This window comes from Artemia franciscana, chromosome 2 (genome assembly GCF_032884065.1).
Source record: "Artemia franciscana chromosome 2, ASM3288406v1, whole genome shotgun sequence".
Lineage (NCBI taxonomy): Eukaryota > Metazoa > Arthropoda > Branchiopoda > Anostraca > Artemiidae > Artemia > Artemia franciscana.
This window is the reverse complement of record NC_088864.1, coordinates 57,797,105-57,821,405: the sequence shown is the minus strand read 5'-3', so window position 1 is coordinate 57,821,405 and position 24,301 is coordinate 57,797,105. Positions and strand designations below refer to the sequence as shown.

Here is a 24,301-nt window from a genome sequence, read left to right as displayed (position 1 = left end):
CAAGGTTGTAAAGCATGCATATATTTTGATATTTATCTATATAACTATGTCTAGCTGGTTTCGTATCTAATTTAATTATTTGCTAAAAAAAAATTTTATGGGGGTAAAATTTTAATTTTTTTGAACCTATTTCAATGGACTAAAATGCAACTGTTGAATGCTTTAAAACCTTTCAAGAATTTTATGGGAAGCTTAAACTCTCGAAAACTGTCAGACAAGCAGCCCTGCTCTTCGAAAAGAGGAACTCCCTGCGAAGTTCGATCAATCAATCCTCTTAATTATCATGGGAAATCATGTATCTAGCTGCCATCTATGCATGCAAACAGAAAAACAAGCAAGTGCCACGTGGAGGATTTTCATAGTTAACTTGGCGCAGAAAATGAATTTTCCAAATGCTGTTAAATGCTTTAGGCCAAGTTTTGTATACAGAAAATACTGCACAAGCATTTTGAGTGCACGGTGCTGTTTATTGGTATGAATTCTATGTATCTGAACTGCTTCCATAATTTAATTGGGTGTATGTACTTCTCAAAAGTGGTAGGTAATGAGATAACATTAAAGGTAGCATAGCCTGCTCCTTTTCGGCTGTTGTTTTCTATAGTAGCCTGTAGCAAAAGTGAACTGTGCCCCATTAATAAAAATAGTTCTGAAAAAAGACATAAACTACTACCTCCAATGTGCTATCTTGCAAAGTTGCCTAGCCTAGTTAAGTAGGCTTTGAAAATTCCAGGTGTTATTATAGAGCTTAATAGGCTGTGTGCTCTAGAATGGTTTCTTTAACTAAATTCTACTTTAGGTTTTTCGTTTATCTGAGAAAGTAGTTGGGCAATGAGTGCATTCAGAGCCTTAATGATATCCTAGGCTAGGAAGATATTAGAAGCATCTATCTCTGCTCCTCTCTCCAAAGGGCACTGATCTTTGATGGTTCTTAGCAATGTGTGTATTATAAAAGTGAAACCAAGCAAAGTATATTTTTGCTCATATGTAACACAAAAAAAGTTTTGAGCCACATAGGTATACCTTTGTTCAATCCTAGTTATAAAGTTTTACAGGTGTGCTAAACTATTTCTTAGATTTTGGAATAAAACTTTTGATATGGCTTAAAATCATGTTGAAATAACAAAAATTGCATTTTTGATCACTAAAGCCAATGAAAAAGGAATTCAAATTTAAGGTGACCTAAGACATATCTTTGGCAGATTTTGGATTGAAATAGACAATTAGTGCATACAATCTTCTAAGCCCTAGAAATAAGAGAGTCAATTCCTTCCCCATGAACATTTTTTGGTAAATTTATAGCAAACAGTATAACCAGCTTTTGTATAAAGTGAATATACCACTTTATGCCTATTTTTATGCTCTTTATTAATATAACAATCACTTCTACAGGAAATTTAAATTTGACCACTTTTTAACCTAAACTAACCTTGTTAAAAATAATTTTAGCACCGAGAAAATAGATATAGCATTATTTTTTCAATGGAAAACATAGCACTGAGAAAACATAGTATTATTTTGTGGAAAATGAGCAATAAGTCATACTCTAATTGAAATTTTGGCATTTTGAAGAGCTCAAAAAGTGCTTAAATCTGAATTTCCAGTAGAAGTAATTATTTTATTTGTAAAGAGCATAAAAAAAGGCATCAAGTGGTATACTCACTTTATATGAAAGCCAGTTATACTGTTTACTATAAATTTACCCATTTTTTAACCTTGGAATAAAATAAGTTATGTTTCTCCTCAATTTCAGTTTGAGTCAACTTCACTCTTTCTCTTGGGTATAAAGCACAATTCCAATGATTTGAGCAGGTCTAGCCTAGGATTTTAAGGCATCTTAGGATCAACTTTCTCTAATATGATATATTTTTTTTCTAAATTATTTAACTAGTTATAAAACACAATTTAGCAATGTATAGGACTCAAATGGCTCTCTCTAGGCATCATTTTGTTTTAGGTGTATTATAGCATTGAACTGAAGTCAGATAGGGAAAAGCAAATATACAGTTAGATTCTCATTTATTTTGCTCTATTGCTCTTTACCCCCCCCCCCCCCTAATAGGACAGTATACTTGATTTTATACTTCAGAGCAAAATTGAGGTTCATACTGGATATGTCATTCATACTAGTGTATAGAAGTTTTGAATTTTTGTCACTGTGGGTGCCCTGTAACACACTGTAAGAGAGGTCTGTTATAGAGATGTAATTTAAGCTCACTTAATAACAGCAACCATAAGGTAGGTGCAGTCCATGATGACCTTTGTCAAGTGGTTTGGTATGACAAGCAGCATAAACCTCAGAGAAAGACACTTGTTTAATGAAGTTGGCATTAGTGAGTAATTAAGCAGGATAGACAGTTCTGCTTATATTTCTGTCAATTTATTCAATTGCTTGTCAGAGTCTGGACCTGAAGGATACTACTGAGAGTGCACTCACATAAAACATCACATTAATCAATCAGCACTTGCATGCTTGGAGAAGAAATGTTGCTGCATACATGGATGTTTTGGATATATTAATGGGATATTTTGACTGCTTGTATGTTTCTGGTTTGATTGAATTTGGTTATGCATTATGCTTGTAGCCCATTATCATGTCACCACATTGGTGTTTGAAAAAGTGTGAGAACTGCAAGTAGTCTAGTCTCTTGTTACAAGGAGGATCATTTTGACCAGCATGCATCTTGTGACATGCCTGTGTCTCTTTTGCACAGTATGATTCTTCTAGGAAGGAGAGGTATGTCATGCACCAAAGTCCAAAACAGACCAAACAATAGCCTTATAGAGCACTAGAAAGAGTTTATGGGAGCAGTAAGCTACAGCACATTTGAGGAGACAGAGGCTTTTTTTTTCTTGAGACTGCATGGTGCCAGTGGCTTTGGAACTTGAGCTGTTCATATGTCAGTACTACTATATCTCTTTCTTTTGGACTTCTCTTAAGTGCTGAGTTGAATGGTGAATTGAGATATCAGACATGTTGTACTGATGACAAGAGTTGTTCTAGAGTAGCTATGTCTAGTTTTTAAGAAGGACTCTTCTGGCTTTGTTGATTTGCAGGCCTAAAGAGCTTAGAGTTGTCAGCATAGAAATTGATGTTGTTTTCCATTCTAGTTAGGCTGCAATATTTTTGATGCATATAAGGAATTTGATAGGACCCAGAACAGTACCTTGGGGCATTCTGCTCACAATATAACATGGTTTAGAAAAAACATTGTTGATGTTGCCTATGAAGAGTTGAACCTGCTGAGTCTGACTGGCCAGGCTGTCTAGGATTTATTCCTTGTTAGAAAATGGTTACTAGAAACTTGGACAACTGCTTAAAAAAATCATAAATGCTATCTTATTCCTAGAAGTATAGCTTCACTTTAGTCCTTTCAATTCTTTCCCCCTGATAGATAAATATACAGTGCATTAAATTTTTCCATAACACTTTGACCCATTTGAGAGCTTTATTTTCCTCTGGGCCTGTAGTGCTCCTGAGTTGACAATTCCTGTTCAAGCCTCCACTGCATCTTCTCCAACTCATTGTCATTTTGTTATTTGAAAGACTAGATAGAGGGGGTGCAACCCTTTTGTTCTCCATTTTTTCACTGCAGATACTAATCATTTGGTTGGACAAAATGAGTTGTGCTGTTCTTCAAAAAATAATGTGAATGTTTTTTTTTGTGGACTGTATATTTATCCATTCAGAACCCCCCCCCCCCCCCCACTATCTAATGGGGGCTGGTACAACAGTAAACTATATACAAAAATCTTGCTATTTTTCTTTTAAGTTGGCTTGATGAACTAACTGCTAATGAGAAATAAGTGCAGAAATAATGAAAACCACAAAATCAGCTTATTTTTGTATATATGTTAGGGCTATATTTCACCTCATTAGAGGGGGATAGGTAATGGTAGTGATTATTGTATAAAAAGAGTATTGAATAGGGAACCAATTGATATGTTTCTTGTTTTGCTATCTGATTTCTGTCCTGTTCCATAATTTTACCATTGATCTAAGTTTGCTGAAGGTCAATGCCTTGGGAGAGGTAGAGGTTGGCTCTACAAACGGTTGTCCTGTGGCATAATTTAGGCTCTTTGTTCGTCCCCAATAATTTGAGAGGATTTCAGGATTTTAGCTAATCCCTGAAAATATTGTTTCCTTAAGAAATCATGGAAAGTTATTTTTTACCATATTCCCACAGTGTTAGATCCATGATTTTGAAGAGGGAGGGGGAATCCAAGAATTTTAGGGTTTAGTTTTTATCAGGTTTGTGTAAATCTATGTGGAAACTGCATCTAAACCAAGACATGTGGTCACCCCTCCCTTGCCTTGGTGGTTTTATGAAAATCTCTCCCTCTGTAAGCTTATATTATAATCAATAAAACTCTGGTTCAGGAGATTTTTGCTGTTTGTTAAGTGAGGCAGATGCTCACCTAGGTAAGCAAAAAAAAAAAATGTTCATGAATCTAAAGACCAAATAAGGGTAGAGTACAGAAAGGTGAGCCAAATTCTGGACTATGACTTTTTATTATCATAGAAAGTAATGAAGTTAGGTAGATGAAACTTTCTGGTAGAGTATCTTCCTATATTCTAGGAAGGTGTTTGGTAACAGTCTAGTGTATATCCACTTCTGAACTAACCCTCTTTTTCACTTTTTTTCTCGAATGGGTTCCCCTTAGCCCAAGGACTTACAAATATAAATATTGAGCCAATTAGAAAAAAATTGCACCCTTTTTTTTGAGAAGAATTCTCACTCAGAATTCTCCAACCAATCTGTCATGCCAGGTTTTCCAATTGTTGTCAGGGGGTTGCTTGATTGACAATAAATGCTTCAAGTTGTATATAAAGCTCTTGTCCTGTGAAGCTCATACCCTTCTACAAAATAAAACTCTTTCCACTTGTTCCCCTAAAGTCATCACTTTTCTGTATAAGGGACTTGAGCACCCTAAGCTTGAAGTTGGAATGTCTCTAGGCTCTCTTTATTTTTAAAAATACATAAAAGTGTTGGAAGATGTGTAGAGATGCTCCACCAATCTGATATATGGCATGCAAGAACTTTCCTACCCTGCAAGACTAGTAAAGCTGAAAGTACCAGCTCATTATACAGGAGAAATATAGGTGATGCCATTTTAAACAATAAGTTAATTAGGGCTAATACACTCCCAGCATTATTTCCCACTGTTGGTCCTAACTCAAGAACTAGAGGTCACCAATTGAAACTTGTTAATCAGTCCATGCTCAATTCTTTTCTTCAAGAATCATTAACACTAGGGATAAACTCTCTCTCAAAAAAAAAAAATTGTTACTGCTGAATCTGTAGACAGCTTCATGCAAAGACTGGATGCTGATTGGTCCTCCAGAGAGTGTAATTCGACTGGGATGCTATGGATCAGCAGAGTTCACCTGGTCCCTAAAGAACCCTAAATTCAACTCAAATCATCAACTCTGAAGCTCTGCAAGGAGAAGTCCTTAGATTGCTCCAAGCTGCTATTTAAGGTAAAGCTTTTCGCCTCCATGTGCAGATCCTCCTCTATTTCAACTGGGGTAGATGGCAGACTATTTTGCTGCTGAAATGTTTCAATATTAGATTTATTATTTGATGTTCCAAGAATGATGGGAAATAGCTCACATGCCACTTCCTAACCAGTATTTTATGCAAAAATGCAAATATTATTAAATTTAAATACTCTTTTCTTATCCATGTTCTGAGAAGGGCATTGGGCTTTATTTATACTAGTTAAGGTTTTCCTCAGCAATGTTATCCAGAAGCTCATGTCCCCTTTCATTTTCATTATAACTTCCCTGTGCTGTGATTATAACTTCCCATAATTGACTTCACATGGTAAAATTATGGAATTTTTTTTTTCTATTTTCTATAGAATTCCATCAGTTTAGTTGCTTTTAACTGGTGATACTCTTCCATCATAAGGGAAATATATAAAAAGCTAAATAAGACACATTAAAAATCAATTGTATTTTCAATCATAATGTCTATTGCATCTTTTGAATCCTAATTGGATGATTGTCAACTATTATGTTTTATAGAATGACTGTTAACATATTCTCTTGGGTTGGTGCTGACCTTAATACATGTATTATTATTTTTTATTGAAAAACATACAACTATGGCAGCATAACTAGAGTTGAAGAAGTCAGCTCCAAGCATGTCTTGAAATCTTTTGGTTTTGTTTCTACATAAGTTTAGCAATGGCTATAGTTGGATCTGCTATGTGAAAACTATTGATGAACTTTGAATTGCATGTCCAAATTGGATATCTCAGTAGGTATTTTGCAAAATAGAAGAAAGTTGAGTGGATGTTGAGTGGATCGGTGTTTGTAAGAATCTTCCAGAAGGGTACAGTGTGAAGGATGTGGGGAGAGCAACAGTGTTTTACAGAATTGCATGATAACAGTGGTTGAAACAAAGCCTAGCAAAGACTATGGAAGCATATGAAGCTGATATGCAGTGTTTGATGCCTTCTGTAAGGAGATGACAGGGTAAACAATTTGTCAGAGATCAAATCTTTGTATTCCCAAGTACAACTTCACGGAATTGTACTTGTACAATTTCATGTACAAGTAGACAATTTCATATTGAGTTTGGCTCTTTTCATCTTCCCCATGACTTGTTTTATAACAGTCCAAGGCTACTGTGTAAGGCAATGCAAGGCTGCTTGGCAAATGATGCAAGTTTAGTTTCCAGCACTCTCTCTTTTGTGACTCATTTGCTGGGGTTAACATAAGCCTACATATGTTTTTGATGAAGGTAAAACTTAGCCTCCCTCAGTGGGAGGTCCTTTATGCAATTTTTGTTTATAGTAATGTTCCCATCCACAGAACTCATTGCAGACCACCTTTGTGTTCATTAGCCCTTCTGACGTCCTGCATAAAGGGTCTCCCAAGCTTATGGTTTTGTAAACCATCATGTGAAAATCAAGGAGTGAGAAAATCAATTACTGTGGCTGTGCTTCCTTGAACTTTTACCCTGTCAGACACAAAACAGAGAAGAAATCCTTGGGTAATTTTTCTGCATCTGACTTGGCAATGCTGGTAAAATAGTGGAAATTTTTTAGTCTTTGAGTTTATGATGGTACTAGATGGTTTTGATGGTGCTAGATGGTACTGAATTTTTGCATCAACATTATTTTGCAGTGCTCCTAGTATACATAAATATTGTTCCTTTTCGCCAATTATTTTGCTGGTCCTGGTAAAGTATTCAGTACCACACTAATCTCAGTGGGAAGGCCAACTGACTATCTAAAAATTGGATTTAAGTGTTTTCTTTAAGGGGGCCTTTCTGCCAACTAGTAGACCTATATCCAATAGTTGATGTTTCAATTTCAGCATACAACATGTAAATATGGGCTATCCTTGTCAATTGGTAGAGGGGACACATGGGCCCAGTTATCACCCATGTGATTTTTCAGTACCATAAAGAATAGAATAAGTACCATATATTTAGATGATAAGTAATAATCGTGTTTTGCTTGTACAACATCATAGAAAACCAAAATAGGAACTTCAGAGTTATTGTTATAAAAAGTAAAAATAATATTGTTTTGATTAGATGCTTCTATAGCCAATTTCTAGTCAAGGTAATATAAAAAAAGGAATGTCATTAAAAAGAAAATAAAGGGAAAAAACATTATTGAATTTTGGTTTTGGTCTCTCAATAAGCATATTTCTTTAATGCCATATTTTTCTACAAGTTTGAAAACTTCATAATATCTTCACCAAATCCAAACAATGCAATCATCACCATGACTAATTAAGCCAGCCATTTCTGTATGTAAATCTTCACTGTACCCATTTTGGAACACATATGCTGATGTACAATTTTTTTTTGTTATTTAGGCAGTAGTTTACAGACTTAGCCATGGTTTAGCTGTAGCCCCTTGTTTCAAATTTTTTTTTGTATGCAAGTGACTTGGAAAAAACATTTTGATTGCACATCTGTTTTATATAATATACCTGTTACTTGGACTATTAGGGAGTTTAGTCTATTTATTTAGAATGTTAATATTAAATTATTTTTTTTTTGTAAAATAAACCATTTTTTTTGTGCTGTTATTAGCACCAAACATGACTGATTGACAAGCACAAATGTTGAAGAAAGTCATAGAATTAGCACCCCAATTTATTTTCAGTTCATTCATCTGCAAGCAACTTAGCAAATGTATTTTTATTTACACATTGCACTGTCAAGTCTGTTTTATAATGAAAATAAAAAAGAAATTTATAATTTGTAATTTACCTTTCAGGCTCATTAGACTTGGTTATATTGCTTTGAACATTGTGCTTTCGTAATCCATTTCAATTGCATAAACAACATTCTGTTCCTAAAGAGTGTTTAATCATTTATCATGAAAAGAGAAATCACCAATGCAACAGCACAAACACACACACACAAAAAAAGAGAGACAGAAGGAGAAAAGGAAGACTGTTTTCCTAAATTAGTGATTAATATAGACCAGCACTTGAATGAGGCCTTAACCCTATTCATCCATACAATCACATAGGTCAAACAGCACAAGATTTTGCAAAACACTTTTTCTGGGTAGAAAAAATGAAGATATTAGACTATTTTATGATTGCAAATGGTAAAGAATGTGATTAAAGGCTCTTTTCCTATTTCAAAAGTTTTAGTTTTCGGGGGTAATAGCTACGTCTGTGGAAAAAATGAAGATATTAGACTATTTTATGATTGCACATGGTAAAGAATGTGATTAAAGGCTCTTTTCCTATTTCAAAGGTTTTAGTTTTCGAGGGTAATAGCTATGTCTGTGGAAAAAATGAAGATATTAGACTATTTTATGATTGCGCATGGTAAAGAATGTGATTAAACGCTCTTTTCCTATTTCAAAAGTTTTAGTTTTCGGGGGTAATAGCTATGTCTGTGGAAAAAAAATGAAGATATTAGACTATTTTGTGCGCAAAGATAAACGGGAAGGAGAAAATGAATTCACGTCTGAATTTCTTAATCACCCTGGAACGGAATATATATATATATATATATATATATATATATATATATATATATATATATATATATACATATATATATATATATATATATATATATATATATATATATATATATATATATATATATATATATATATATATATATATATATATATATAGATGTAATACTGTTGCCAAAATTCTAATGGAAAATGTTGGTATTACCAAAACATTTTTTCTGGGTCATGAAACTATTGTTAATAGATGCTTTTTGACTTTTTAACTTTCTCTTAATGCTAAGAAAACCGAGTTGAAATTTTTTCCTTTTGAAATTAACATTGGTAGAATTGAGATACAATTGCTGGACTTAAAAACAAACAAACAAATAAAACAGTCTAATATCTTCATTTTTTCCACGGACGTAGCTATTACCCCCGAAAAATAAACTCTTATATAAATTATATAAAAAAAAACAAGTTTTTTTAAATGAATGTAAATAATGATACTTAAAGTTAGAAAAAGCAGAATTTATTTAATATACAGGGGCGTGACACTCCTTAACCCCTGCTCTTTACACTTAAACTTTATAGCACTTTACAAATATTCCTTATTCCAATTCAACTGCTCATGTTTTTGATCAATCGTTCTTAAATAATTTGGATAAAAAGTCACACTTCAGCTTAGAAGGGGGGTGAGGAGGGGCATCCCCCCTGATATATGGAACAATTTCTTTTCGTTTTTGCTTTTAATGTCCCTCTTTACTTTCATTTGAGAATGCTTATTTTTGTTGTTTAATTTCTGTTCGTTTCTCATGGTATATCCTGGGTTATCCTAATACAATGATGCCTACCACTCCTCAAACCCACTCTGAATCAAAATATAACATTTGCACAGTAGTGTATCAAGAAAAGGCGCTTGTTTAATGCATTTGATTTTCAATTGCAGCTAAACAAGCCATTTAACCATTTAACCATTTATCCAATAACCAATTTAACCAATTTAACCATTGAAAGAGGAAAAATTTCATATTTTGCAAATTGTTTGCAAACTTTTTGAATTTCTTTGCATAATTTCTGTGAAGATGGCACCCTTTTTGGTGATAATTTTTTTTTTCATGTTTATAAAACTGTGCAAATTTTCATGTGGAAATTGCTTTTAATGAGTGACTCTAAAAAATACATTTTGCAAATTGAGATTCAGCATGAAGAATATATTTTGCCATTGTTCACGTTGTAATCAAAGCTTTTTAAAGAGTTTTTGTTTGTATTGGCAAGGATTGCTCTTTGCCTACTGTTTGTTACTACAGGTTGTTTGACCTAAGACTCTTTTAAAAATGCAGGAGGGCTACTACTCCCTCCTCCAGTTCCCGTTTTCTCTTACTTACAAGTTTAATATTGGCAAAACAGCTTGAGGATGGTATTCATCCATGGAAAAAAATTCACCACTTCAATATCTATTGGAATGGTCAATGGTGGGGGCTGGAATATCAAAAAGCATTTTGAAGAAATGACAATAGGAATACTAATATTAACAACTAGTTTCGTTTTTCGTACTTTCAAGTTTAATATTGGCAAAACAGCTTGAGGATGATATTCATCCATGGAAAAAAATTCACCACTTCAGTATCTATTGGAATGGTCAATGGTGGGGCTGGAATATCAAAAGCATTTTGAAGAAATGACAATAGGAATACTAATATTAACAACTAGTTTCGTTTTTTTTACTTTCAAGTTTAATATTGACAAAACAGCTTGAGGATGATATTCATCCATGGAAAAAAATTCACCACTTCAATATCTATTGGAATGGTCAATGGTGGGGGCTGGAATATCAAAAAGCATTTTAAAGAAATGACAATAGGAATACTTATATTAACAACTAGTTTCGTTTTTCGTACTTTCAAGTTTAATATTGGCAAAACAGCTTGAGGATGATATTCATCCATGGAAAAAAATTCACCACTTCAATATCTATTGGAATGGTCAATGGTGGGGGCTGGAATATCAAATAGCATTTTGAAGAAATGACAATAGGAATACTTATATTAACAACTAGTTTCGTTTTTCGTACTTTCAAGTTTAACATTGGCAAAACAGCTTGAGGATGATATTCATCCATGGAAAAAAATTCACCACTTCAATATCTATTGAAATGGTCAATGGTGGGGGCTGGAATATCAAAAAGCATTTTGAAGAAATGACAATAGGAACACTAATATTAACAACTAGTTTCGTTTTTCGTACTTTCAAGTTTAATATTGGCAAAACAGCTTGAGGATGATATTCGTCCATTTGTATGCAATCAGGTAAAGTGCTGTTCATTATTCAGTAAATGACATTATTACATTCAATAAAGTAAAGCTCGTATTTACTAATAAATGTGCCAGCATGAGGAAAGCACAATATGTAATTTTGGAATAAATTTGAATCAATTAGCTTTCTCTAGATTTTCACTCGATAGCTTCTTTGCATTCCGTGGGATAAAATTGTCGTTTTACACCACAAAATGGCTGAAAATGCTTTTTTGGTTTCAGCTCAATCTTTTCTTGTCATTCAAAGGTCAGTGAAACATTCTTTTTTTTCTGAAGAGGCTTTTTCTGATATTTTAGAACCGTTGGTTTGATATTATCACGTTTGAGGGAAAAAACAAACAAATAAACCTGTATTGGTGACCATCCTTCAGGGAAAAATGAAGGGTTTGAAACTTCTACAGTAGAGTTCTCTTATATGGTAAATTCGACGGCGTTATTTTCATCAGATTCACTAGCACTTTTTTCCCCGTTTTCGAAAATTGGGTATATTTTCTCAGACTTGTAACTTTTGATGAGTAACCTCAAATTTAATGAATTTTATATATTTGGAATCACCCTAAAAAAGCGATTCTTTTAGTGCATATATTAATATCCATATTCTAGATTCTTGGTTACTATGAATACAGGGTGCTCCTTACTTACAGGTTGTCACCAACTGTGTAATGCATGTATATACATATTAGGGCCCGACCGAAAAATCGGCTGGCCGATATTACCGGATCGATATGAAGGTCAGTGTCTTTATCGGAAAAAATATCGGTTATAGACCAATATATATATATATTTATATATATATATATATATATATATATATATATATATATATATATATATATATATATATATATATATATATATATATATATATATATATATATATATATATATATATATATATATATATATATATATATATATATATATATATATATACTAGCTGTTGGGGTGGCGCTTCGCGCCACCCCAACACCTAGTTGGTGGGGCGCTTCGCGCCCCCCCAAGCCCCCCCGCGCGCGTAAGTCGTTACGCGCCATATTAGTTACGCGCCATTGTAGTTGTGTCCCTGTGTCCCACCTGTGAATATAGATAGATTTATATATGTGTTTCAAACTACGTAAAAATTGTGAATATACAACATTCTTGGCTTTCCCACTACTGGGAGCTTTCCGTTTCCAATTACCAGCAATTGATCTGAAAATGTTTGACCAGAGTCATCGTTTTGCAATCGGACACGCATATTTGTAGTTAATTTTAATATTTTTACGTGTGCCCATAAATTAGAATTTTTCAGGCAAGCATTCATTTCGTCTGCAGGAGTTAAACTACGTAAAAATTGCGAATATACAACATTCTTGACTTTCCCATTGTCTGTGCATATACAAAGCCGTATGTACTAATAATGACGTCATATGCAAACGCTCATATGCAGATCCGTTGGAATCATGGGAATGCAAGGAATAAGAACAGCCTCACCCTCAAAAGGCCCTGTCAAGATTGTGGCCTCTATTAGGTTTTCCATTGTTTTTTTTTTACGGCAAGTCGCGTGCCATTGCAAAGCTTTGGTGGGTTGATATTTCTTAAAAGTATTATTGGTACGCCTATTTTTAGTTGTAGCACGTGTGGTGGAAACCCTGAAAGATCTATGGAATTTAAAAATTCAGATGGATAATTAACCGCTTCATTTGGTTCCAAAACTGTGTCGACTGACTTGTAAAGCACTGCCTGGTCTCGAATCTTGGTCAAAACAATATTGTTGATTTCGTGGACGTCTATATTTTTGGGTGCGAGAATCGCTCTTTCACTTAGCCATTTATTATTTTTATAATTTTTTAGAATATTCGGAAATACTTTTTCAATCGATTCATTTTTGGACGTCACTAAATTACAGAAATCAGCAGGTAGTTGTATACGTCCTGAAATTTAGTCTACTGGGAGCTTTCCGTTTCCAATTGCCAGCAATTGATCTGAAAATGTTTGACCAGAGTCATCGTTTTGCAATCGGACACGTATATTTGTAGTTAATTTTAATATTTTTACATGTGCCCATAACTTAGAATTTCTCAGGCAAGCATTCATTTCGTCTGCAGGAGTTGATCTAGGTATTATAGGCAATGTTTGCCTGAAATCTCCCGCAAGCAATATTAATGTGCTGCCAAAGGGTTTCGACTTCCCTCTCAAATCTTTCAAGCATTGATCCAGAGCCTCGAGCGATTTTTTGTGTGCCATTGTGCACTCATCCCAGATAATAAGTTTGCATTGCTGCAATACTTTACCCATCCCAGATGATTTGGAAATATTGCACGTGGGAGTTTCTGTAGAATGCAAATTCAGAGGCAATTTCAAAGCGGAATGAGCAGTTCTTCCATCAGGCAGCAATGTTGCGGCTATTCCGGACGACGCAATAGCCAACGCTATATCATTTATTGATCGAATTGATGCCAGAATCAGTTTTATCACAAACGTTTTACCAGTACCTCCTGGCGCATCCAAAAAGAAAATTTCTCCAACGTTGTTATCGACACAATGCATTATCGTATCATAAATGTCTTTTTGTTCCGACGTTAACTTGGAAATGTTATTTTGTACATACGACAATAGATCACTCGTACTGTAACTTCGTTCACGATCCAATTCTACACATGTCGAAACAGCAGCGATACGGTTAGGTGAAGGCATTCCCAAATCCTGAAGAGGTTTGTTTGCCATACGTACGCACAAATCTTCTATAATAACTAAAGTGTAGTTATAAATTTCTGATGTAAAATCAAAAGTCATATCTGACGTCTCTAACTGTTTTCGATGGAGTATATCTTCGGACATTTTTGACTTATATTTTTCCCATAACTCTGTAGGAGCTGATGGAGAGCAAGTTGTTAAAATGATGCCAAACAATGCACGAATTTGACTTGGGGTTGACGTTTCGCACGCGTCATTGATGCAGTTATCCCAGTGTTGGTCATTCTCCAATAAATTCAGAGCTTGGCATGCACTACGGTAAGTGTCATGTATAGTACCGTTTACAGTTCTCAAATACTCAAAGGATGTCGGACCGGGTACATTCACCAAAAGCAGGCGTAGAAAGAAGCATTCATGTTGATTGGGGTGAACGGTGTAGAGTCTTCCTATCGTGGTATCTTTGAAGATGGTAGGTTGGCCGTCGACTGACTGGCTTCACTATGAAATACATATCGCCGAACCTTTGTTTTTTTAACTAAAATCTGGTAGGCATTGATGACCTTATCCAAGTCAAAATCCCAAATCCAATCATCATCGCTATCATTTTCAGTTTTGATATGTTTTGATACTCGCTGTCCAGGTGGATCTTCATCTAACTGCGCGGTTTTGTGTTCTTTAGCCTCAAGCCTGTTTCCTTGCTGTTCTTTTGATTCCTCGGCACGCTTTCTTTTCTGACTTTCTCTATCAGCAGCAAGTTTTTTGGCATAGACTCTTTGAGCATCTTCATCGGCTTTTGCCATTGTAAGTTCATCAGTCATTTTAAACTTAAAACATTAATAGATTTCTACGTGAACATATATGTCTTAAATATCTTTAATGACGTCACCGTCATAGCAAAAATGACGACAACTAACTTCATGACGTCAGTCGACACAGAAACATGACGTCACCTGACAGACGGACACACAGACAGACAACTTATTTTTATATATACACTAGCTGTTGGGGTGGCGCTTCGCGCCACCCCAACACCTAGTTGGTGGGGCGCTTCGCGCCCCCCCAAGCCCCCCCCGCGCGCGTAAGTCGTTACGCGCCATATTAGTTACGCGCCATTGTAGTTGTGTCCCTGTGTCCCACCTGTGAATATAGATAGATTTATATATGTGTCTCAAACTACGTAAAAATTGCGAATATACAACATTCTTGGCTTTCCCATTGTCTGTGCATATACAAAGCCGTATGTACTAATAATGACGTCATATGCAAACGCTCTTTTTACAAACAAACAAACATGCATACACACAACTCGTTTTTATATAGATAGATAGATAGATAGATGCAATACAAATTAACTGCGTAAAACTTGCGAATATACAACATTCTTCGCTGTCCAATTGTCGCTGCATATAAATAGATTGTCAGGTTTACCGACCCTCGAACATGCAACGTACAATTGTCCATGGGAAAAACAATCAGTATTAAGATCTATACCACATTTTTCTAATGATTGACCTTGAGCTTTGTTAATGGTGATTGCAAATGCTAATCGAATTGGGAATTGCAATCTTTTAAATTGAAAAGGCAGATCTGTTGGAATCATGGGAATGCGAGGAATAAGAACAGCCTCACCCTCAAAAGGCCCTGTCAAGATTGTGGCCTCTATTAGGTTTTCCATTGTTTTTTTTTTACGGCAAGTCGAGTGCCATTGCAAAGCTTTGGTGGGTTTATATTTCTTAAAAGTATTATTGGTACGCCTATTTTTAGTTGTAGCACGTGTGCTGGAAACCCTGAAAGATCTATGGAATTTAAAAATTCAGATGGATAATTAACCGCTTCATTTGGTTCCAAAACTGTGTCGACTGACTTATAAAGGACTGCCTGGTCTCGAATCTTGGTCAAAACAATATTGTTGATTTCGTGGACGTCTATATTTTTGGGTGCGAGAATCGCTCTTTCACTTAGCCATTTATTATTTTTAAAATTTTTTAGAATATTCGGAAATACTTTTTCAATCAATTCATTTTTGGACGTCACTAAATTACAGAAATCAGCAGGTAGTTGTATACGTCCTGAAATTGAGTCTACTGGGAGCTTTCCGTTTCCAATTGCCAGCAATTGATCTGAAAATGTTTGACCAGAGTCATCGTTTTGCAATCGGACACGCATATTTGTAGTTAATTTTAATATTTTTACGTGTGCCCATAAATTAGAATTTTTCAGGCAAGCATTCATTTCGTCTGCAGGAGTTGATCTAGGTATTATAGGTAATGTTTGCCTGAAATCTCCCGCAAGCAATATTAATGTGCTGCCAAAGGGTTTCGACTTCCCTCTCAAATCTTTCAAGCATTGATCCAGAGCCTCGAGCGATTTTTTGTGTGCCATTGTGCACTCATCCCAAATAATAAGTTTGCATTGCTGCAATACTTTACCCATCCCAGATGATTTGGAAATATTGCGCGTGGGAGTTTCTGTAGAATGCAAATTCAGAGGCAATTTCAAAGCGGAATGAGCAGTTCTTCCACCAGGCAGCAATGTTTCGGCTATTCCGGACGACGCAATTGCCAACGCTATATCATTTTTTGATCGAATTGATGCCAGAATCAGTTTTATCACAAATGTTTTACCAGTACCTCCTGGCGCATCCAAAAAGAAAATTTCTCCAACGTTGTTGTCGACACAATGCATTATCGTATCATAAATGTCTTTTGGTTCCGACGTTAACTTGGAAATGTTATTTTGTACATACGACAATAGATCACTCGTACTGTAACTTTGTTCACGATCCAATTCTACACATGTCGAAACAGCAGCGATACGGTTAGGTGAAGGCATTCCCAAATCCTGAAGAGGTTTGTTTGCCATACGTACGTACAAATCTTCTATAATAACTAAAGTGTAGTTATAAATTTCTGATGTAAAATCAAAAGTCATATCTGACGTCTCTAACTGTTTTCGATGGAGTATATCTTCGGACATTTTTGACTTATATTTTTCCCATAACTCTGTAGGAGCTGATGGAGAGCAAGTTGTTAAAATGATGCCAAACAATGCACGAATTTGACTTGGGGTTGACGTTTCGCACGCGTCATTGATGCAGTTATCCCAGTGTTGGTCATTCTCCAATAAATTCAGAGCTTGGCATGCACTACGGTAAGTGTCATGTATAGTACCGTTTACAGTTCTCAAATACTCAAAGGATGTCGGACCGGGTACATTCACCAAAAGCAGGCGTAGAAAGAAGCATTCATGTTGATTGGGGTGAACGGTGTAGAGTCTTCCTATCGTGGTATCTTTGAAGATGGTAGGTTGGCCGTCGACTGACTTACCCTGTTTTCGACGTTCAAATACTTTATTTTTAGTATTCCACGTGTAATACGAAGGCACTTCAGTATACAGCAGTTTTTTTGCAAAAGAATCATTTTTGCAAAGCGAAAAAAAAGCTGTTAATGTTGTATCCGGTTGATTCAGGACTCTTTGTTGCACGTTGGTTTCCGTGAAATAAACACGTTGACCATTCTGTAAATGTACCGCTAAGTGAACAACAGCTGGACTACGTTCATCTATCGGAAATGAAAGAATTCGCCAAACAGCTTCATTACTGCTTATGTATCTTCCAGCCTGATATTGTACGATTTCGTCGAAATCTTTGATTTCGGGCTGCAAGCCAAAAACTGCCATGTCACTGCCTTTGTTGACGTATTTACATATGTATTTGATTGCCTTTACGGAGTTACAGTATTCAACGTTTATGTGTGCATTAAATGTTTTTGATAATAATGGGGAATATGGAACAACTCACTGGTTATCTACTTCGATGGTGGTACTGTTACGCTTCTTTATTATTGCTGTTTTACCGCCATCTTCAGTAGATCTTCTTCTATATTGTGGGTAACCATCATTGCCAGTAATTGTGTTTGATACTAAAAGTCGAGGATATTGCTTTGTGCACCTTCCTTTGGCCATGCATGGTGAATTTTCGTTCAGTGCACCGCAAGGTCCATGTATCATATTTTTTACAATAATATCATGTAACCCCTTATCGACATTTTTATCAGGTATTTCAGCGGAAATCACATCATCAATTTCGTTCGAAGTATTTTTTTTATGTAGCCAGATTAGTATATGTGGGTGTGGCAAACCTCGTTTTTGCCATTCCACTGAGTACATCCAGCATCGCACTGACCCAAACACTTCAAGTTTTACTATGTAGTTTATCAGTGATTTCAACTTTTGCCGGAAGACACGGGCCGTAATGTCATGCCTATGAACCGCCGATTGTCCTTGAAGTAAAAGCTGCAGTATCTCGTCCCAAGATTGATTACATGTAAATGTAATAAATAAATCTGGACGACCATAGAGACGAACATACGCAATAGCATCTTGAGCATATTCATGCATATGACGGGGACGGCCAGCATATGACGAAGGTAAAATTGTTAATCTTCCAACGTTTGTGGTATTACCGTCATTTATAACTGCATCTCGCAAATGAATGTATTGTTCAGAGCGGAGCTTGGTCTGATTCAGGCGGATATATAGCAAACGTTCTGATTCAATTTTAGCATACATATCAACGACAAATTGGTGAAACAATTCACGGCATTTTAAAATATAATTTTCTTCATCCTGCCGAATCATTAGTCTATAGGAATAATAATGCATTGCACTGCATTTCTTATTCATTTCTTTGTTAGTGGCTGGATTCATCAATTTAATATTAAAGTGATAGCCGTCGGCTCCATCCCAAAAAATGATAGGATATTGTAGGGCATCGTAGCATCGATGAGTTTCAGCAATTCTTAACAACTGAGCGCTTCGCTTATGAAGAATAATATCTCGAGGTAAAAACTGATCACCGACCATAACGATTGCCACTTCGTCGATAGTTGGAGCATTGTATCTACGCACATGTTGGCCAGGAGGCGTTTTGTCAGCGGAAATAACAATTTTATGCGTATCAGTAGGCATCAAATCGATGGCTGTTTTGAACAGACGCACTAAATTATTATTTTCGTGGAAAAGATGTTGCAATTGGGAAACGATTGTCCTTTCAACGTTGGGAGAAATTTCGCAACGTGCATTCAATTCAGAATTTCTATCACTGATGAAGTACAATTGTAAAAATTTATGATTCTCGCCTGAGAATGGTAGAAGGGACCCTGCTCTATGATAAATTTGCCCTTTTACTTTGAAAGTAGACATAAATTTATCTGGATTTTCGATTTGGGCTCCAAACGACGTCATTTGGAAACATGAGTTGTATTTTCTGATTTGTGACAAAAAACGCTTAGATTCTGACGTAGTTCCAGTAAGGAAAGTCTTCAATGGTTCTGGTGGTGCAGCCAATAGAGGAAGTTTAACTTTTCCTGAGGCGCAACACATTCCCATTGTTTCACCATTGAATTTCAAGGCCTTGCAATAGGGACAAATTTTAGACATTGTCCCGATTTGAACACATCTACTCAAGCTATAATCATCGACTGGGTTGTACCTGAATGCCAGGCGATAACTTTCAGGTTGCTCTGATTCCTCGGCACGCTTTCTTTTCTTACTTTCTCTATCAGCAGCAAGCCTGATTTCTTGCTGTTCTTGTGATTCCTCGGCACGCTTTCTTTTCTTACTTTCTCTATCAGCAGCAAGCCTGATTTCTTGCTGTTCTTGTAATTCCTCGGCACGCCTTCTTTTTTCACTTTCTCTTTTAGCAGCAAGTCTGCTTCCGCGTTGCTCTGGTAGTTCCTCGGCACGCTTTCTGTTCTTTCTTTCTCTATCAGCCTCAAGCCTGTTTCCTTGCTGTTCTTTTGATTCCTCGGCACGCTTTCTGTTCTTTCTTTCTCTATCAGCCTCAAGCCTGTTTCCTTGCTGTTCTTTTGATTCCTCGGCACGCTTTCTGTTCTTTCTTTCTCTATCAGCCTCATGCCTGTTTCCTTGCTGTTCTTTTGATTCCTCGGCACGCTTTCTTTTCTGACTTTCTCTATCAGCAGCAAGTTTTTCGGCATAGACTCTTTGAGCATCTTCATCGGCTTTTGCCATTGTAAGTTCATCAGTCATTTTAAATTTAAACATTAATAGATTTCTACGTGAACATATGTCTTAAATATCTTGAATGACGTCACCGTCGTAGCAAAAATGACGACAACTAACTTGATGACGTCAGTCAACACAGAAACATGACGTCACCTGACAGACAGACAGACACACAGACAGACAACTTATTTTTATATATATAGATATATATATATATATATATATATATATATATATATATATATATATATATATATATATATATATATATATATATATATATATGTTGCATATAAATAGATTGCCAGGTTTACTGACTCTTGAACAGGCAACATATAATTGTCCATGGGAAAAACAATCCGTATTCAGATCTATACCTCATTATTCTAATGATGTGTCCCTGTGTCCCGGTCGTCATTTATATTCCCTGTGTCCCGGTCGTCATTTGTGCCCCGGTGTCCCAGTTTGCAATTTCTCTTTGAGTGTCCCGGTCGTCATTTATATTCCCTGTGTCCCGGTGTCCTGGTCGTCATTTGTGTCCCGGTGTCCTGGTCTGTAATTTCTATTCGAACAATCCCTGTGCCCCGGTCGTCATTTATATATCCCACCTGTGCCCCGGCGTCCCCGTTGTAGTTGTGTCCCTGTGTCCCGGTCGTCATTTATATTCCCTGTGTCCCGGTCGTGATTTGTGTCCGGGTGTCCCAGTCTGTAATTTTTCTTTGAGGTTCCCGGTCGTCATTTATATTCCCTGTGTCCTGGTCGTCATTCGTGTCCCGGTGTCCCGGTATGTAATTTCATCAGTTGACAAACATGACGTCAATCGACAAACAACTTCATGACGCATACAGCTCAATCCTTATAATGACGTCAGTCGACAAACATGACGTCAGTCGACACACAAACATGTCGTCACTCGACACACACACACAGACAACTTATTTATATATATATACTAGCTGTTGGGGTGGCGCTTCGCGCCACCCCAACACCTAGTTGGTGGGGGCGCTTCGCGCCCCCCCCAAGCCCCCCCGCGCGCGTAAGTCGTTACGCGCCATAATAGTTACGCGCCATTGTAGTTGTGTCCCTATGTCCCACCTGTGAATATAGATAGATATATATATATGGTTTTAACTACGTAAAACTTGCGAATATACAACATTCTTTGCTGTCCCATTGTCTTTGCATATAAATAGATTGTCAGGTTTACCGACTCTTGAATATGCAACATATAATGGTCCATGGGAAAACAATCTGTATTCAGATCTATACCTCATGATTCTAATGATTGCCCTTGAGCTTTGTTGATGGTGATTGCTAATCGACCATTCCCTGTCCCGGTGTCCCGGTCGTCATTTACATCCCCCTGTTTCCCCCGGTGTCCCCGTTGTAGTTGTGTCCCTGTGTCCCGGTCGTCATTTATATTCCCTGTGTCCCGGGTCCCGGTCGTCATTTGTATCCCGGTGTCCCGGTCTGTATATACATTCGTTTTTTAGTTTTGTTTTTCTCCTTTATTTTTTTCCTTTTTTTTTCTTTTTTAGCTTATTTAGATTTTTAGATTTTTTAGTTTTTTTATTAGTTTTTAGTTTTTTTTTCTTTTTAGTTTTTTTGTCCCGGTCGTCATTTATATCCCCCTGTTTCCCCCGGTGTCCCCGTTGTAGTTGTGTCCCTGTGTCCCGGTCGTCATTTATATTCCCTGTGTCCCGGTCGTCATTTGTATCCCGGTGTACCGGAGTTGTGTCCCTGTGTCCCGGTCGTCATTTATATTCCCTGTGTCCCGGGTCCCGGTCGTCATTTGTATCCCGGTGTCCCGGTCTGTATATACATTCGTTTTTTAGTTTTGTTTTTCTCCTTTATTTTTTTCCTTTTTTTTTCTTTTTTAGCTTATTTAGATTTTTAGATTTTTTAGTTTTTTTATTAGTTTTTAGTTTTTTTTTCTTTTTAGTTTTTTTGTCCCGGTCGTCATTTATATCCCCCTGTTTCCCCCGGGTCGTCATTTATACTCCCTGTGTCCCGGTGCTTTGTTGATTGCTAATCGAACATTCCTTTTGTCCTGGTCGCTTTCTCTTTGAGTGTCGTCATTTATTTTTTTCTTTTTTAGTTCTTTTAGTTTTTACCCTTTTTAGTTTTTTTTAGTTTTTAGTTTTTTTAGTTTTTTACCTTTTTTTAGTTTTTTTAGTTTTTTTTAGTTTTTTAGCTTTTTTATTTTTTTTATTAGTTTTTAGTTTTTTTGTAGTTTTTGCCTTTTTTTTAGTTTTTTTAGTTTTTTAGCTTTTTTATTAGTTTTTAGTTTTTTTTGTAGTTTTTGCCTTTTTTTAGTTTTTTTAGTTTTTTAGCTTTTTTATTTTTTTTATTAGTTTTTAGTTTTTTTTGTAGTTTTTGCCTTTTTTTTCTCTTTGAGTGTCGTCATTTATTAGTTTTTTCCTTTTTTTTTTAGTTTTTTATTGGTTTTTACCTTTATTTTAGCTTATTTTTCAGTTTTTTCCTTTTTTTTAGTTTTTTTTATTTTTTATTTTTTTTAGTTTTTTACCTTTTTTTAGTTTTTTTAGTTTTTTAGCTTTTTTACTTTTTTTATTAGTTTTTAGTTTTTTTTGTAGTTTTTGCCTTTTTTTAGTTTTTTCAGTTTTTTTTTTAGTTTTTTATTGGTTTTTACCTTTATAGTTTTTTTAGTTTTTTAGCTTTTTTATTTTTTTTATTAGTTTTTAGTTTTTTTTGTAGTTTTTGCCTTTTTTTAGTTTTTTCAGTTTTGACGTCACCTGATCCAGTTTTTTCAGGTGACGTCACCTGACACATCCATCCATCCATCCACAGACAACTTATTTTTATATATATAGATATTTTTTTATTAGTTTTTAGTTTTTTTTGTAGTTTTTGCCTTTTTTTTCTCTTTGAGTGTCGTCATTTATTAGTTTTTTCCTTTTTTTTTTTAGTTTTTTATTGGTTTTTACCTTTATTTTAGCTTATTTTTCAGTTTTTTCCTTTTTTTTAGTTTTTTTTATTTTTTATTTTTTTTAGTTTTTTACCTTTTTTTAGTTTTTTTAGTTTTTTAGCTTTTTTACTTTTTTTATTAGTTTTTAGTTTTTTTTGTAGTTTTTGCCTTTTTTTAGTTTTTTCAGTTTTTTTTTTAGTTTTTTATTGGTTTTTACCTTTATAGTTTTTTTAGTTTTTTAGCTTTTTTATTTTTTTTATTAGTTTTTAGTTTTTTTTGTAGTTTTTGCCTTTTTTTAGTTTTTTCAGTTTTGACGTCACCTGATCCAGTTTTTTCAGGTGACGTCACCTGACACATCCATCCATCCATCCATCCACAGACAACTTATTTTTATATATATAGATATATATATATATATATATATATATATATATATATATATATATATATATATATATATATATATATATATACATATATATAAATATATATATATATATATATATATATATATATATATATATATATATATATATATACATATATATACATATATATATATATATATATATATATATATATATATATATATATATATATATATATATATATATATATATATATATATATATATATATATATATATATATATATATACGTTATATATGTATATATTATATGTATATTATTAGATGTACGTATATATATGTTTATATACGTTTTATTATTTACATTAATATGTGTAGACATTAAAAGGGACTGTTTCCTCCTCAACGCCACGTTCTTATATATTTTGCTTGTCCAATCCTTGAGATGGAACTACCTGCTAAGAGTGACCATGTTGCAGAGAGCACAGGTGAGTCAAATGAAGTCAAAGTATATTTGTTGTCTATACTTGTCAGCACACACCTGGTGGAGCAATGTTCTGAATGTATGGTGACTTCAAGAACATATATCCTCTAGCAAAGGGACAGTGTCTTTATTGGATATCAGACAAAAATATTGGTTATCAACCAATATATATATATATATATATATATATATATATATATATATATATATATATATATATATATATATATATATATATATATATATATATATATATAAATATATATATATATATATAAATATATATAAATATATATATATATACAAATATATATATATATATATATATATATATATATATATATATATATATATATATATATATATATATATATATATATATATATATGCGTTCTTATTATTTAAATTAATATGATTATTTATTATTTTATATAAATTTATCTGAAGGCTCATAGACAGTTAGGAGATTTTGGCATTAAATTGAACTCTTGGAAGAATCTGGCAATCCCCCCTCCTCTCCACGTAGTGACCCACCACACTTCCTTCGTAATAGCTGATGCGCAAT

The 24,301-nt window shown here is 34.7% G+C and overlaps 1 protein-coding gene across 2 annotated transcripts in view; it reads left to right on the top strand.

The window, feature by feature from the left end:
* The first annotated feature begins 279 nt into the window (after positions 1–279).
* The window catches only part of LOC136043832 (iron-sulfur clusters transporter ABCB7, mitochondrial-like), a 96,793-nt gene continuing 72,771 nt past the window's right edge, over positions 280–24,301 (top strand). Inside the window, exon 1 of one of the 2 annotated variants that reach the window (XM_065728766.1) lies at positions 280–472. In XM_065728766.1, coding sequence (XP_065584838.1) covers positions 284–472 — 189 coding nt within the window. In that variant the 5' untranslated portion in view covers positions 280–283. Of the gene's footprint in view, positions 538–24,301 lie in introns of both variants that reach the window. The other variant, XM_065728767.1, reaches the window with a different exon arrangement.